General features: G+C 63.8%; 2 protein-coding genes across 2 annotated transcripts in view; both read left to right on the top strand.

Annotated features, from left to right (window-relative positions):
- Nucleotides 1-451: 451 nt before the first annotated feature.
- On the top strand, nt 452-15,697 carry ITGA3 (integrin subunit alpha 3). The gene is made up of 25 exons (XM_027905577.1): nt 452-543; nt 6,030-6,151; nt 6,233-6,315; nt 7,077-7,326; nt 8,075-8,158; nt 8,498-8,705; nt 9,044-9,237; nt 9,439-9,527; nt 9,750-9,886; nt 9,985-10,071; nt 10,158-10,225; nt 10,364-10,500; nt 11,037-11,183; nt 11,261-11,358; nt 11,446-11,611; nt 11,713-11,781; nt 11,880-11,959; nt 12,080-12,157; nt 12,374-12,476; nt 12,553-12,723; nt 12,833-12,946; nt 13,059-13,172; nt 13,550-13,648; nt 13,745-13,870; nt 14,802-15,697. The coding sequence occupies exons 1-25, from the start codon at nt 452-454 to the stop codon at nt 14,958-14,960; spliced, it is 3,075 nt and encodes a 1,024-aa protein (XP_027761378.1). The 3' UTR covers nt 14,961-15,697.
- A 643-nt stretch (nt 15,698-16,340) lies between these two features.
- The window catches only part of PDK2 (pyruvate dehydrogenase kinase 2), a 6,444-nt gene continuing 6,122 nt past the window's right edge, over nt 16,341-16,662 (top strand). The window contains exon 1 of the mRNA XM_027905574.1: nt 16,341-16,496. Within this exon, the coding sequence (XP_027761375.1) occupies nt 16,379-16,496 (118 nt within the window). The 5' untranslated portion in view covers nt 16,341-16,378. The remainder of the gene's footprint in view (nt 16,497-16,662) is intronic.

Raw genomic sequence — 16,662 nt, 5'->3', positions numbered from 1 at the left:
TGGGGTGGGTGCGATGCCCCGTGGGATCGCGGTGGGGGAAGGCGAAAAGAGGTTTTACCTGTGGGGGGGAGACGTCCCCGTGAAGTGGGGGAGAGTTCAAGGATAGAGGGGTCCCCCGTGGGATGGGATGTCCGCGGTGGTTGGACTCCCGTGAGCTGGGGAAGAGCGGGGAGAGGTTTACTTGTGAGGTTTGTGGGGGAGTCCTCCGTAGGGGAAGGGTCCCCCGTGGGTGGAGAGGAGTTGTGAGTGGTCCTCGTGAGGATCTGGGTCGACCGTGGGGTGGGGAAGAGCGGGGAGTGTCCCCGTGGGGGGGTTGAGGGGTCCCCCGATGGGATGAGGGTCCCACGTGGGGTACGGAGGTCCCCATGGAATAAAGTGAGGGATCCCTCGTGGTGGTGGGAGGTCCGTGTGTGAGGGCAAAGGTCCCGATCCCACCGCCGTGGGGGCGGGGATGCACCTGGAGAAGGAGGAGGTGGGAAGGGGGCGCCCCGGGGGGCCCAGGTGCTGGGTTGGGGATGGTGTCCCTCATGGCCCAGAGCCCAGGTGAGGAGGGGTCCGTGCTCTACAGTGGCTCCTCGGGGGCTTATCCCTCCCTTCTTTGCACCCAGCTGTTGGTAGGGGTCCCGGCCTGCACCGACCCTCCCGGGGGCGGTTGCGAAGCCCCTCGTGCCCCCCCTCGGCTCCAGCCGTTCCTGGCGAGGAGGCCCCATTCCCGTTCCCGGGGAACCTGTTGGACTGTGGTTCCTGCTGCCAGGCAAAGCCCCAACAAAAGCCCTTTTCAGCCGGAGCATTCCCCGTGAGATCCCACCGCTGTCAGCCGTCGTGTCCCCCACTGTCCCCCGCCCTGCCAGTCTCCCTCTTCCCCACCTCCGACATCCCTATCCCCCATCCTTCTGGACGGCGATTCCAGCCTCGTGTCCCTGCCGGGGATAACGCTCCTCCGCAGGGGTTGGGCTGGGATTTTCCCGCTCAAGGGCACAGATTTTTTGCTGGATCACCCTCTCGTGGAACTCTCAGCTCCAGAGGGGTTCTTGGGAGACCCAGAGGGCTCCTTTTTTTTTTTTTTTTTTTTTTTTTTCCCCCATGGGGAAGGGACTGGCAGCAGCTGCTTGGACGGGAGGCATGTGCTGCTCTGCATTCCAGAGATGCATTTTGGCCCGCCGGCCCCGCTGTGGGATGGGTTGTTGTTGCTCCTGTCCGGGAGGGAGTGAAGCTGTTCTCTGCGGAGCAGCTGGTGGGGTGCAGGACCCCTCCTCCCCCACGGGGGACAGGCTGGCTCCCACCCAGGGCCGCGTTCTCCCTGCTCCGGTGCCATGGGAGCAGCTGCCCAGGGGGGTCCTGGCTGGCACCAGGACAGATTGGCTCGTGTCTCCCTGAGCGGCTCGGGGCGGGATTTTGGGGGGCTTTGGCCCCCCTTGGCAGGGACCTGCGATCTCCCCACCTGTGCCACGTGGCCCATACGAGTCCCGGCGTGATGCGGGTGGGGTGTGGAGGCTCTGCCGTCTGTGGGGGAAAGGCTTCAGAGCCGGGACCCCGCCGGGAATTTGCACCCCCGTCCCCCTGGGAGCCTTTGCTGCCTGTCCCCGTGGTAGGGGGGGTTGGAATGTCGTGGGGTTCTCTCGATCCACGGGGGTGTTGCCCCAAAACTGGGATGTCAGAGCCGTTTTGGGTGGGTGTGGTGGGGTGGGACCGGTGCAGGGGTGCCCCCTGTGTGCCTCCATCCTTCCCCTTTCCGACCCGCAGCCCCTTGGGGATGCCCCCACTCCCCCCATCACCCCGGTGCCAGATGAAGGCTCCCCTGCCCTCTGCCCACAGGTGCAGGGTGGGGACAGGAAAGGAACGTTTCCTGCCACCGTCACCCCCAGCCCGCAGGGAGGGGGGGTGTCCGTGCTTTTTTTCGGGGGGCTCACCCCGTGCCCCTCGCTGCGAGGTTCCCAGTGGGATGACAACGGGGACAAGAGGGATGCTTTGGAGCGCCGCTGGCATTCCCAGCCTTCCGGTGGGGTGTGGAGAGCCGCTTCCCGGGCGGGCGCTGGCGAGGGGCCAGGCTGGCACGGCACGGTCCTCCCACACCCCTCCATTCTCATTCCACCCTCGTCGTGTTTTTCGTGTACCATGCAAAGGTTTGTTTGCTCGCCCCTCCCCTGGCCAGGTGAAGGCGAGCTGGAAGCGAGGGTGTTTATCAGCCTTGTCGAGATTAGGAAACTCCTTCTGCTGCCCGTGTCCGGCCGCTCCCGTGGGCTCCGGCCGCTCCCCTGGACTCCTGCTGGGGGAGCTGGTTTGGCTTGTGCTGGTGGGACCCGGCGAATCCAACCCTTCCCTGAAAAACGTAGGGGAAACTGAGGCACGGAGCATCCGTTCCAGGAAAACTGAAGACGCCCCCGAATCTGCACCCAGGGGGGAGGCAGCACCCACATCTGCCCCCCCCCCCCATCCTTCCCCAGTGCATGCCTCAGTTTCCCTCTGTATGTGCCTGGTGCTCGGGGGTCTTCCTACTCTCAGCTGGATGGTGAGGAGGAGATCGCTCTCCTGGCTAGATTCCTGGTTTTCCCTCCCCCTCGGCTGGGATTTTGTGGATTGCTGGAGCTGGCTGAGCTCCCCCTGCCTTGGCTCGAGTCCACCGGGGTCCTCCGGGGATGCGGCTGCTCGGCAGGCGGCGGGGGGGGGGGGGCGGATGCGGGGCCGGCATCCCGAAGGTCATCCATCCGTCCCTCCATCTCTCTGTCCAGCCATCTCCTGTGGCTTCCAGGAGCTGTTGCCCCCTCTCCCACCTCCTTTCAGGAGGGGGCATCGGTGGATTTGCATGCTCAGGGCCTCCTTGTTTTAAGCAGAGTGGCACTGAGGGACAGTCCTCCCCCCGGAGCCTTGGGCTGGGTGGGATATGCTGGAGATCCCTGTCGGATGCTGCTTTTGGGGTCTTAGAGGGGTTGTTTGGGACCCCTCTTGGAGCTGAACTCTCAAACCTTGAGCATCCCCCAGCCCTAGTATGGGGTGGGGAAGTTTGGGGAGGGTCCACTGTGCCATTCCTGCTTCGGCCCAGGGTAGGGGGGAGTGGGATGGGGTGCAGTGTGGAGCCCCACCCTCCCCATCCTGCCTGCTCCTCCCCTCCTGGCAGATGGATGAGGTGCTCCCCACACTGCCCAGCTGCTCCCTGGGGAGGGGGCTCTGGGGCTGGGAGGCTGCGCTGCTGTTGGGAGGAGTACAGGCCCCCCCTGCCATTACAGTCCATGCTGTGGTGTCTGGGTGGGATCCTCTGCCACCCTCACCTCTGTCACTCCAGGGGTGGCCTCATTTTGGGGTCCTGGTGCCCATACCCTCCCACAGCCCCCCCTTCCATCTCAGCCAGCGCTGGCAGGGAGCCTCTACCCTCCCACCGCTGTCCAACCCCCCAGTTTACCAGGGCGGATTAGGACGGAGCACGGCCTCACATTCCTGCTTCCCTCCCTTCCCAGCCTCCCCCTCGTGCTGCTGTTTGACCATCTCCAGCATAATCCTAGCTCCTTGTCCCCTCACCCCAGCAGGACCAGTGCCACAAACTGGTCCCAGCCTCCCCAGGCTGGGAGGTCCAGTATCCCAACCTCTGGCTCTCCAGGTAGCTGGGGGGGCATGCGGCACTTTGGGGCGGGGGATGCCCGTGGGTGTCCCCTGTGTCTCTGGTGGGACTCCGAAGCCCCCAGCATCCCACACTCCCCCTTTTCCCAGGAGCAGAGCCTGCGGGTGGGCTGTCGTGCCGGGAAGTCTTGGCTGGAAGCAGCAGGATGCCGGAGCTGCTTGGCTTGGGTGGGCTCCCACCCCCCCAGGACCTGTGGGCTGTGGGGATCCACAGTGGTTGGGAATGGTGGGGGTCTGGCTGAGCCAGGACCACTGGAGGAGCCTGGGGGCACCCCCTGCCCGTGGCCCCCCTGGGGCAGTACCCAAGGGCTGCGGGTCCTGCTGGGGTATGGGGGCAGGTTTTCCCCCACCCCAGGTTCTCCCTCCAGCCCTGAGTCACAGCAGCTGCACTGAGTCACTTCCCCTCCAGGTAAGGGGACAATGGTGCCCCTTGTGCCCCCCTATTGTGCGGGGGGAGGCAGATTCCTTTGTGCCAAGCTGGAAAAAGTCAGGAGGCATCATCCCCCGTTATTCCCTTCCCTTCACAGCCAGTGGCTCCTGCTTTCCCGGGAGCAGCTGGCATCCCCATCCTGGCATTCCGGGGGGGGGGGGGGCAGACACCCCTATGTGGGGTGAGCAGCGCTGTGTCTTCCCCCCCCCCAACCTGCAGCATGGGGTGACTCAACCGGAGCGGTGCCGCCGGTGGGCCCCGTCACGGGCTGGGCGGGCGCGGGGGGGCCCCGACGTGCTGGGGCAGGGGCTGCCTGGGGCCCCACATTCCTCCTGCGCCTGGGCTTGGAGTCAGCCCGCCCGGACGTGCCCGCGCTCCCGGCCCCGCATTGCTCAGCCTTCCCGGCACTCCCTGCCCGCTGGCGATGGGATGAGGCCAGCGGGATTTTTCCCTGTCCTCGCTGGTGGCTGCGCTGGAGACTGAGCAGCTCATTACCCCAGTGTGTCCTCACCAGTGGCCATGTCAGTGAGATGGGGACAGCAGGATTTGTCTCTGTCCTCGCTGGTGACCCTGCTGAGGACTGGCCAGCTCATTACTCCAGTGCCTTGTGACAAGGTCCCCGTCTCCCTGCCACCAGGAAGGGGGGTGGTGGGATGGGGACTGGGATTTATCCCTGTACTTGCTGGTGGTTCCTGGTGTCAGTGGGATGGGGACAGCTGGATTTGTCCCTGTCCTCACTAGTGGCGCTGGGGGCTGCAGCCACTACCTGGGTGCCGTGTCCCCCCCTGTGTCCCGCCTGCCAGGAGGGACGCACTTCCTCTGCCAGTGCAGCCTCCTCCACGCCATTGTCCTTGCGATCCCAAAGGAATTCCCAGCGGAAAGGCTGGCCTTTGTGGAACCCCCTGCACACACCGAGTCCTCCTGCCAGCCCCCAGCCCCAGGTCCTGTGCCTGCTGCTGCCGTGGGTCCTCGGCATCTCCCTGGGGGTGGGGGGGTTCAGGTGTGTGGGGACCCTTCGGCATCACCGTAGGGCACTGTGGGGTGGGTGCTGCATCCAACCTGGAATGTCAGTGCCCCCCGCCCTGCATGGCACTGCCATGACTCAGCCGGGCTGTCCCTGCCCTTCCAGGGGTCTGAGTCACCCCCGGGACGCGCTGCTTTCCTTGGGATGCCCTGATGCTGCCCAGATGCCTCATGGGATGAGGAGATCTCATCCCAGCTCTCTGTCCCTATTCCGGGGGGGTTGTCCCGGCGTTCCCTGGCACGCAGGGATCGGCCTGTCCACCAGACATGCCACAGCTGTGCTGGGGGCTGTGCTGGGGGGGGCTGTGGCCCCGCTCCCAGCTCAAAGGTTGGCCAGGAAGGGCTGTGGGTGTTTACACAGACACGGGGGCCCCGGGGCTGGCGATGGGGTGCTGAGCAAACCCCTCACCCCAGTTTTGTTTTCCCTGAGGTTTGTGGGGTCAGCCTGACCCCTTCTTCTTGCACCCCACTGTACCCCGGGATCGGGAGCTCAGCTGTGAGCCTGGCCTGGGATCTGGCTTGGGAAGGAGGGGGCGAGGGGTGAATCCATTAGTCTGTCCCCCCGTCTTCTGAGTGAGATGCAGTGTCCCTGTGTCCCAGTTCTGGAGATGGGGCTGGGGGTCTGCTGCCCCCTGTAATTTGGGCTCAGCCATGAGCCTGGGCTGCGATCAAGTCTGGGAAGGAGTGAGCAAGGAGTGAATCCATCAGTCTGTGCCCCCTGTCCTCTGAGACCTTTTAGCTCCTTTTGTCCCAGCTCTGGAGATCGAGCTGGGGGGCTGCTGCCCCCCATAATTTGGGGGTCAAGGTGTCATATGCTCCAGGTAACCTCTGAGCACCTCCTCACCCCACCACCCCCTCCCCAGGGGATGCCTGGTTTTGCACCCCCTAAAATGAGCTGGAGTTTCTTGGGGCAGATGGACCTGCTCCCCCCAACCCACTCACCTCCCTCTCTCTGCCCCCTCAGGCTGCTGGTGGGGGCCCCCCGAGACGCGGAGCCCGTGAATGGGACCCGGACGGGTGCTGTCTATGCCTGTCCCCTCACTGCCTCCACCCGCGACTGCCAGCGCCTCGACATCGAGCTCAAGGGTATGACAGCACTCCAGGGCACCCCAAACCCCCTCTGGGAACGAGGCAGCCCCATTCTCACGCTGTGCTTCTCCCCCCCAGATGAACCGGACAAGGCCATCATCGATGACATGTGGCTGGGGGTGACGGTGGCCAGCCAGCGGCAGCGGGCAGGGAGGGTACTGGTGAGTCCCTGTGCACACGTGTGTGCCACCACCCAGCTGCCTCCAGGCACGGCTACAGAGGGATACTAGGGAGCTACCGGTGCTTCCTCGTGGGGCTGGCACGTGTCCCTGGTGTGGTGGCACCAGGCAGAGGTGCTGTGGGAGTCCCCTGTTGCCTCTGTGTCCCCTGGAGTGGGTGCTGTGGGGTGACGGGTTGTGGGTGCTGGTGGGGGTGAAATGAAGGTCTCGGGAGCATCCTGGGTGGTGAGACAACGTCCAGCTCTATAGACCCTCACATCCTATAGACCCTCCTCCCGTGGAGACCCTCCTACCCTACAGAGCATCACACGTTATAGACCCTCACACCCCTCAGAGCCTCATATAGACCCTTGAATCCTATAGACTCTCACACTCTATAGAACACTTAGAGATCCTCACATCCTATAAACCCTCATACCCTGTAGATCATCTATAGAGCCTCACACCCTATGAAGCACCTATGGACCCCTACACCCTCCAAACTCTCTATAGAACACTTAGAGACTCTCACACCCTAGGGATCCTCATACCCTGTAGGTCATCTATGGAGCACCTATAGAGGACTACACCCTATAGATCCCCAAACCCCAGACACCTCCTAGCCAGGTGTGATGGTTTTAGTCTAGGCCTTCCTGGTGACCTGGTGACCTGGTGACTTCCCTCTCTCCATCCTGACATGGGGCTCAGGATGAGGGGTTCTCCCTCTCTTTTGGAGTGCTGAGCGGCTCCTGCTGTGCCCACAGGCCTGTGCCCACCGCTACACCAAGGTGCTGTGGTCGGGCAGCGAGGACCAGCGGCGCATGGTGGGCCGGTGCTACGTGCGGGGCAACGACCTGCGGCTGGACCTGAGCGACGAGTGGCAGACGTACCACCACGAGATGTGCAACGCCAACACTGACAGCGACGAGACCGGCATGTGCCAGATGGGCACCAGTGCCGGCTTCACCACCAACATCATCTACTTTGGCGCACCCGGCGCCTACAACTGGCAGGGTAAGGGTGGCTGGGGAGGGCAGGGGCAGTGCCCTCTTCCCGAGTGCCCAAACCTGGGGGCATCCCCATCCTTGGGATGCTCATACTGTCATACCCCCTCATGCTCTCTGAGCATGGCACAGGCATCCCCTTCCCTGGGGTGATTGTTCCCCCATGTGCACCTCCTTCCCCATGGTCCCTGTATCCCCACGGGCACCCCCATCACCGGGATGCCCATATTTCTCTGGGCACCACCGTGGACACTTCCTTCCCCACGGTGCCGGTACCCCCCATGGGCATCCCATTCCTTGGGGTGCCTGTACCCCCATGTGCACCCCTTTCCCCAGGGTGCCTGTAACTCCATGGGGACCCCTTTCCTGGGATGCCCCTATTCCTCTAGGCACCACTGTGGGACCCCCTTCCCCACAGTGCCTGTACCCCCATAAGCCCCCCCTGTCTGAGAGGGTGCCCCTATTCCTCTGGGCACCACCATGAGACCCTTCTCCTCTCCCTGGGTGCCCATATCCCCAGGAGGACCCCCATGAGCACCCCCTTCCTCATGGTGCCTATGCCTCTATGGGACCCCCTTCCCCAGGGTACCCACACCCCCATGGACACCCTGTGCACATGATTGTATTTGCACACACACACACACACACACACACACACGTGGCCACACGTGTGCTCATGTGCCAGGGGAGCGGTGCCAAGGCGGGGGAGAGGGGCTGCCCCCCTGCTGCTGTGGGGTTGATCCCCCTCACTGTCCCAGGCACTGACTACATGTTGCAGCGGGAGATGTGGGACCTGCACGACTTCTCCTTCCCCAACCAGAAGAACGGCAACACCTATATAGGTGAAGTAGCAGGGCAGGGGGGACTTCCCTGGGGGGGGGTGAGGAGGAGTTTTGGGGGCTGTGGGTTTAGGGGGAATGTTGGAGGTGGATGTTAAAGGGGTGGGAGGGGTTTAGAGAGGCTTGGAGACCCAAGTGGTGACACCAGGGTATTTGGGGAGCTGCAGGAGCTCCGAGTGGGGGACATGGGGTGTGGGGGTGTTTGGGGTGGGGGGACATGGGGTGTAGGGGTCTCAAGGGCTCCGTGCTGCCCCCCTCACTTGGGGGGATGGGGTTGGGGGGATGCAGGTGTGGGGGTGTCGGGGGGTTCGTTCTTCCCCCCTGACTGTGGAGCTGGCACAGGATACACGGCTGAGGTGGGCAGCGCGGTGCTGCAGCAGGACGCGGTGACCATGGTGACAGGCGCCCCCCGGTACCAGCACACGGGCGCCGTGTACCTGCTGAGCCGCAGTTCCCAGCAGAGCCTGCACAGAAGCCTCCTGCTCCCCGGCCCCCAGGTCGGCTCCTACTTCGGCAGCGCCATCGCCCTGGCAGACCTCAACAACGACGGGTGAGGGCGGTCAGGGCACGACCACCCAGCCCGTGGGGCATGGAGGGCTCACCTGGGGTGTCCTGCGGCTCAGCTGGGTTGGGACCCCTTAGCTCTGCTGGTGGGGGGCTCCCCTTGGGCATCCTTCAGCTCACAGGGGTGGGGGTTTCACCCGGGGCATCCTGCAGCTCACCTGGAGTCTCTGTGGGTCCTCTCATGGTGGGCACAGCTCTGGGGGTGGGGAGGTGTTTTAGGGAAGTCCTATTTTTACGGCTCTGGGGGGGTCTCCACCACTCTAGGTGTGTTGGGGTGGGGTTGTGTCACAGCCCCCAGCCCTGACCATCCCCTTGTCCCCACAGGTGGCAGGACCTGGTGGTGGGGGCCCCCTACTTCTTCGAGAGGAAGCAGGAGGTGGGGGGCGCAGTGTACGTGTACATGAATGAGGTGGGGGGCTTCCAGCTGCACCCCAGCCTGGTCCTCACTGGCCCCAGCTACTCCGGGTTCGGCTTCGCCCTGGCCAGCATTGGAGATGTCAACCAGGATGGATTCCAGGGTGAGGGGCTGGGCACCACTCTCTGGAGGGAGCCATGGCAGGGGCTCTTCAGCTCCCCCACTGGAGGGGCTGTAGGGGGTCCCTGGAGAGGTTTGGGGTGAAGAGATGGAGATGAGGGTGCATTTAAGGTGGGGAGAAGGGGCTTGAGGAGGTGTGGGTGACCCCATTCCCGGGGGGCTGACCCTGCTCTTTTCCCCCCAGATATCGCTGTGGGGGCTCCTTTTGAGGGGTATGGGAAGGTCTACATCTACCACAGCAGTGCTGAGGGGCTGCAGGACAAACCCCGACAGGTAATGGCCCCGTGGGGGTCCCTTCATTGGGGTGTCAGGGCTCCAGATCCCCTCACTGAGGGGACTGAGGGGGTGTCAGGGCTTCTGATCCCTTCACTGAGGTGTCAGGGTTCCAGATACCCCCTAGCATCCCATGCTCCAGGGTGGGATGCAGCGGGTCAATCCCTGGATCCATGAGGCTGGTGAGCAACGAGTGACACCGCCTTGCCCCCACCAATCCAGGTGATCAGCGGCTCAGACGTGGGCCCCACCAAAATAAAGACCTTTGGGTACTCGCTGAGTGGGGGGCTGGACGTGGATGACAATTCCTACCCAGATCTCCTGGTTGGCAGCTTGAACGAGCGGATCATCCTGCTCAGGTACAGGGGCAGGGGGACAGGGACAGGCATCCTGTACCCCCTGCCACCCCCAAGGGTGGGCACAGAACAGGGCTCAGCCAGAATCCACCTCTGCCCAGAGCTCGCCCTGTGATCAACATCCTGGACAAGACCTTCACAGTGACCCCCAGCAAGGTGGACCCTGCCCAGTGCACAGAGAAGTCCTGGTGAGCCCCCCTCCCCGGGTCACCCAGTGCCACCTGTGCTGCTGGTGGCATGCCTGGCCCCACTCATGGCCCCTTTGCCCCCCCAGCATCACGGTGACCCTCTGCTTCTCCTACAACCAGAGCGCGGGGGACCCCAAGTACCAGCAGAGGATCAGTGAGTGCGGGGGGTGCGGGGGTGGCAGTGGGTCCCCCACCCCCGGTACTCCTGCAGGGGGGTGACATCTAGGGGAGTACGTGCACACCTGTGGGGTGCACACACGTGTGTCACACCCTGGCCCTGCGCTCCCCACAGCTCTGGAGTACACGCTAGAGGCGGACAAGGACCGGCACCCTCCCAGGGTGAGGTTTGCAGGGTCCCCGTCTGCCACCTACACCGGCAGCTTCACCATGCCCGACAATCGCTGCCAGGCCCGGGAGCTCCTGCTGCTGGTGAGCGTTTGGAACTGCGCGTGCATGCCTGTGTCTGGGGCTGGAGCTGCGGGACTGGCTTCTGGGGGGTGGGGACAGGGATGGTGGGAATGGCAGGCTCGGGAAAGCGCAAAATCCCACCCTCTCTCCACTCCATCCCTCCCTTCTCTTCCCCTCCCCTTTCTTCCTCTCCTGTCCTCTCTCTCCCCCCCTTCCAATTCCTTCTCTGCATTCCTCCTTCCTTCCCTTCATCCCATTCCTCCCTCCTTCCATTCCTTCTCTCTCCACCCATCTCCTCACCCTCTCTCCCTCTCTCCTCCCCTCCCTTTTCTCTCCCTCCCCGCTCTCCCTCCCTCCATTGCCTCTCTACATCCTTCCTTCCCTCCCGCATTCCCTCCCTCCCTCCTGTGATGAGTTTGTTGGCTCTCACAGCAGGCTGTGAGTAGGAGGGGGTACCCCAAAAGTGTCTGGGGGCTGCCTGGCCGTGGTTGGAGCTGCAGTGGGGGGCCAGGGAGGGATCTGTGAGGAGCTTTTTTGTGACTCCCACCACCCCTCAGGACAATATCCGGGACAAGCTGCACCCCATCGTGCTCTCCATGAACTACTCGCTGCAGGAGAAGCCCAGAACATTCCAGCTGGGCCCCCACTCTCTCGATTCCTTCCCTGTCCTCAACCAGGACCAGTCCCATGAGAACGAGACCAAGGTGTACCAGTGGAAAGGGGTATTCTAGGGTGTCCTGGGGTGCCACAGGGGCTCACAGGGACATCCCTGTCCCTCCAGATCGAGTTCCAGAAGGAATGTGGCTCTGACAACAAGTGCTACAGCAACCTCCAGCTCCAGAGCAGCTTTGTCACCGACCAGAACCAGCCCCTGCCCAGGTGACAGCGGGGCCCCCCGTGTCCCCACCCACTCTGGGAGGGGTCCCTGTCCCATTCGGATGCGCTGAGCCTCCTCTCCACGCGCAGGTTGAACGGGACCCAGGTGCTGCAGTACAGCCGGGATGTGAGGAAGCTCTACCTGAGCATCAACATCACCAATGTGCCTACCACCCCCTCCAATGGCGAGGATGCCCACGAGGCCCTGCTGAACATCACTGTGCCCCCCAGCCTGCTGCCCTCCTCCGTCCGTCCAGTATGTGGGGGAGACCCCCTGGACCCCCCCCAGCTCGGGGAGGCACTAGGAGCGAGGTGGGCTTTGCCAGGATGTTCCTCACCCTCCTCCTCTCCCTGCAGAGCGGAGCCTGCACGTTCGGGGATACCGTGCTGTGCGAGCTGGGAAATCCTTTTAAGAGGAACCAGAGGGTGAGTGCTCCCCTCCTATCCACTCCCCAGCCTGTTTTGAGGGGTCAGCAGGCAGGTGGGGATCTGGCTGAGCTGCTCCACGTCCCCTCTGGGTGCAGGCAGAGCTGATCATCACCTTTGAGGCCATTGGGATCATGCTGGACACGCGGGAGGTCTTGGTGTGGCTGGATCTGTCCACGTGAGTGTGAATGCCCTGGGAAGAGTGGGGGCATGGTGGGCAGGATGGTGACTCCCACCTTCCCCTGGGAGGGTGGTGGCTACTGGGATGTGGGAGATGCTGATCCTGGTGCCTTGGCAGGCAAAGCACTCAGGAGGACCTGCAGCCCGTGCTGGCCAAGCTGCTGGTGGACTACAGCATCCAGTCCTCACTGAGCATGTGAGTGCAGCCAGAGTGTTCCCCCCACCCCTTGGTGTTGCCCCCAACCCTCTGTATCCCCTTCATCCCTTGACATCCCTCCCACTCCTCTGTGTCCCCCCCCACCTGAGTTTGGCTGTGTCAGGAGCGAGCACAGCCCTTCTGTGTCGCAGGAATGGGGCAGGGGGCTGCCCCCTCTGCGCCCAGCGCCATTCCTGTCCCCATTCCCATTCCCAGAGCCTCCTCCCATGTCCAGTCCTACTTCAGTGGGGTGGTGGTGGGCGAGTCAGCCATGAAGCAGGAGCAGGATGTGGGCAGCCCCCTCACCTTTGACTTCCAGGTGAGCTGGTGGTGGCCGGTGCCGGAGGGGGGTGGATTTGGGAACGCTGGTCTCCACCTCCCACTCTGCTCTGCAGGTGACCACCAAGGGTGAATCCCTGGGCTCCTTGGGCACCATCCTGCTTGGGTTTGAGTGGCCCTATGAGATCCCCAATGGCAAATGGCTCCTCTATCCCACTGAGATCGTGGTCAATGGTAACGAGAGCTGCCAGCCCCCTGGGGGGGTCATCAACCCCCTCAACCTCACTGTGAGTCACCCACTGCTTGGTCCTGTGTCTCTGTCCCCCTCCCTGGCTCCTTCCAGTCCCACAGAGCTGCCTGGGCTCTGATGGGGCTCGTGTTCCCCTACACCCCCAGCTCCTGGAGGACCAGGCTCTATCCCGGCGGAGACGGGAGCTGGAGCCCCCTGAGCCAGCAGAGCCCCCCATCACCTTGGCCACTGCCAAGAAAGCCAAGTCAGAGACAGTGCTGGTGAGTAGAGGGTGAGGGGGAGTCCAGCAGGACCTCTGTTCCTGCTGCTTCTTGGCACCAATGTGGTGCTCCAGGGACTCGGTGGCCCCCTGACCTGCCCCGTGTCCCCCAGAGCTGCTCTGAGGGCACCGCGCGCTGTGTGTGGTTTGAGTGCCCCCTGCCCCACACCCAGCACCCCAACAACTTCGTCCTGCGAGCCCGAGTCTGGAACAGCACCTTCATCGAGGTCAGTGCCTGGGGGGGACTGCAGGGGTGGGCAGGGCTGGGCTGGGCCTGTAGGGATGGGCTTAAATAGGGCACTGAGTTTGCCGGGTCTCGGCTCAGAAGATGACACCCATCTGTGTGTGTGTCCTCCTCCATCATCTGTGTTCTCCCCACATGGTGTGTCCTCCCCTCTGTCATCCTTGTGTCCACCATCCGTCATCCATGTGTGTCCCTCTCCATCATCCATGTGTGTTCCCATCATCCATATCCCTCCCCTCCATCATCCCTGTGTCCCCCATTGTCCACATGTCCCCTAATCATCCATGTCCCCCACCTGATCATCCATGTCCTCTTCTCTGTCATCTGTGTCCCCCCGTCTCTGTGTCCTCCATGTCCCAGGAGTTCCGGGACTTTGACCGGGTGAAGGTGACGGGAACTGCGACACTGTTCCTGCGCTCCCATGTCCCCACCATCACCATGAGGAACCACACTGTACGGGTGAGCGGCACCAGGGCCCTTCCTGGGACACGTTGGAACCCACTGGGACACACTGGGAGTTCTGTGCTCCAACAAGGCTCTTCCCAACCCCTCCAGTTCTCCGTGGACGTGGACTCGGAGCTGCAGGAGGAGCAGCCAGCCGAGATTGCGCTGTGGCTGGTGCTGGTGTCGGTGGCGGCTGGCCTGCTGCTGCTGGGGATTATCATCTTGCTCCTTTGGAAGGTGAGGGGGGGCCTGGATTCCCTTCCCAGGAAGGAGGGGGTGTGCTGAGACCTCATAGGCTCATGTCACTGGTGGCTGCCATCCTCCCTGCCTGGTGAGGGATGATAGGGAGTATTAGGTGGAAGGTTCTCTCCCCAGCTGGAAGGTGCCCCCATGGGTGGAAGGTGCCCCCCAGGGGGAAGATTTTTACCCCCAGCTGGAAGGTGGCCGGCTGCAGAGCAATGAGGAAGAGGAGCACAGAGATTCCCAACTTCCCTCGGAGTGCAAAACCTTTTGGGATCCACAAAAACATCCACCAAAGCAGGGCTGGATGATGGCACCTCCTTCCCCATTGGCTCCCACCTCCCCCTGTGCTGCAGGGACTGGAGGACCCCTGCACTCTCCTGGGGACCCCCACAGCCCACTGGGGACCCCCTCAGCTCACAGGGGATCCCTCAGCTCCTTGAAGCTGTGGGACCACCCACTCTGCAGGCACTCTGGGGAGCATCTCACCCTCTGAAGGGCGATCAGGAGCCCCCCAGCCCCTCTCCAGCTCCCCCTGACCCCTGTCCCCTTCCTCGCAGTGCGGGTTCTTCCGGCGGGCCAACACCCGGGCCATGTACGAGGCTAAGGGGCAGAAGGCAGAGATGAGGATCCAGCCGTCGGAAACCGAGCGGCTGACGGACGACTACTAACGGGGGGCACCCCCACTGCCCCCCCGGGGCCCCCGCGCCGCCCGCTTGGTAATGCCAGCGGCATCCTCCTCCTCCTTCTCTTCCTCCTCTGTCCTATAGGGTCGCTGTAGGGCGCGGGGTCTCTCCGAGCGGCTCCAGGAACTGCTGCTCCCTTTGCCTCTGCTCTTCGCTGCCTTGTGGGGGGTCTTTCTCCTTCTCTCCAGCCCTAACCAGCCCCACACTGACTCCCTGCCCCTCTGTTCCCCCTCACTCCCCAGTGTGACTTCTTCCAGCGGACCCGCTACTACCGGATCATGCCCAAGTACCACGCAGTGAGGATCCGGCAGGAGCAGCGCTACCAGCCCAGGGGACTCCTGCCCCACCGCCGCAAGAAGCACTGGGTGACCAAGTGGCAGGAGCCGGAGAAGTACTACTGACCCCCTGACCCCTCTCCCCCCCGGACCCCCAGGGGGCTCTGACTTTGCACAAGTGCATTTCCCCCCCACCCTGCCCCTTTCCCAATCCCTCCGCCTTCGGACGCAGCCGCATCCGGCATTGGCTTCTGCACCTTCCTCTTGCACGCTCGTGCCTTGCACGCTGAGGGGGAGACCCCCCAAATGTGCCCCCCCTTCCTCCTGTTGTGTTCCCCCATGTGCTGCTGGGCTCACCGAGTGCCTTCACACTCCTCTCGTGTGTCCCAGATACTGGGACACGTCCTGAACACGTGGGGACACATCCTCACACGCCAGGGCACGCTTGCCCCCCTCCCCTCGTCACTGGATGTGGGACCCCTCTGCTTTCACCCCCGGGATGGGGGCTTTGGGAGCTCGTTCCTTCCTCCCCTCTCTCCCTCCTCCTCCTCCTCTTCCTCCTCCCCTGTGTGTTCACCCCATGTTTGGACACAGCTTTGGCTTAGGAGGGGGGCAGAGCATCAGGCCGTGTATCCGCCCCCCATCCCCCTCACCCTCCATCCCCCTCGCCCCCCACCCCCGTGGGGTGTTAAGTTATTCCGTGTCTCTCGGCCGTATTTTGGTGTTGAGTCCCAGCGTCCCGTCGGTACTTGGGGGTGGATGGGGAGGAGGGGGTCCTGCACGCCCCCCAGCCCCTGCTCGACCCTCGAATTCCAACTCCCCACCGAGGCCAAATAAAGCCTCGCTCCGGGAATTGTAACTTCGTGACCCCTCCGTGTCTTGGCTGACAAGTGATGGGGGGGTGGTTGGAGGCGGGGGAAGGGGGCTATTTTGGGGGAGTAATGGGTGGGTGGTGGGGGGGTAATACCGCAGGGGTAATAACGGGTCTGGGGTGGGCTCAGACCCCCTCAACCAGCGGACAGGGGTCTGAGGTGGGCTCAGACCCACCCTCCTGCCCCCCCCCCCAATCCCCCAGAGAAGCTTCTGGGGGCGTCCCAGGCCCTGGTGGCGCGGCGAGCGCAGAGAGGCAGGGCGACCCCAACTATAGAGGCGGGATTATCTCGCTCTGGGGGCGGGACCCACAGCAAGGCGGGCGGTGATTGGCGGTGGGGCGGTGATTGACAGTGGGGCGAGACCATCCCTGGGGCAAAATTTGCATAAAGAGGGCCGGGCCTTCCCTCAGAGTGGGTGCTGATTGGCCTCGGGGCTCTGGTTGACAGCGGGGCGGGACCAGCGGCGAGGCCGTATTGGCATGGAGAGGGGCGGGTCCTGCGGCAGAGCGGGCGCTGATTGGCGGCGGGGAGGTGATTGACAGCGGGGTGTGTTGTTTGCGCGCGGTGCGGCGGGGGCGGGGCCGGGCCCGGGGGCGGCGGGGCCGGTTCGGGGGTCGCGGGGGGCTCGGGGGACGCCGGGGGCGACACCGGGGCACTCCCGGGGCCGCGGCCATGCGGCTGCTGCGCTGCCTGGGGAAGCGCGCGGCGCTGGCCGGCGTCCCCACCTACATCGAGCACTTCAGCAAGTTCTCGCCGTCGCCGCTCTCTATGAAGCAGTTCCTGGACTTCGGTAAATAAACAACCCCCTCCACCCCCTCGAGACCCCCACCCGATCCTGGGACACCCCCTCCCCCCCGCCAGCAGCCTACGGGATGGGGACACCCCTCCTGCCAACCCCAGGGATGCTCGGTCGGGGGGGCGGTGCCGGGGGGGAGGGAGCTCCGTGCACGCCCCCC

This window comes from Empidonax traillii, unplaced genomic scaffold (genome assembly GCF_003031625.1).
Source record: "Empidonax traillii isolate 1590-97213 ecotype Southwest subspecies unplaced genomic scaffold, ASM303162v1 scaffold1167:size305969, whole genome shotgun sequence".
In the NCBI taxonomy this organism is placed as follows: domain Eukaryota; kingdom Metazoa; phylum Chordata; class Aves; order Passeriformes; family Tyrannidae; genus Empidonax; species Empidonax traillii.
This window is presented reverse-complemented; position numbering and strand designations above follow the sequence as displayed.

Coding starts and splice junctions, on each gene's coding strand:
- ITGA3 (XM_027905577.1), top strand. CDS start 452: ATGCACCTGGAGAAGGAGGAGGTGGGAAGGGGGCGCCCCGGGGGGCCC. Junction 544..6,029: donor CCTCATGGCCCAGAGCCCAG/GTGAGGAGGGGT, acceptor CTGCCCCCTCAG/GCTGCTGGTGGGGGCCCCCC. Junction 11,359..11,445: donor CAGAACCAGCCCCTGCCCAG/GTGACAGCGGGG, acceptor CTCCACGCGCAG/GTTGAACGGGACCCAGGTGC.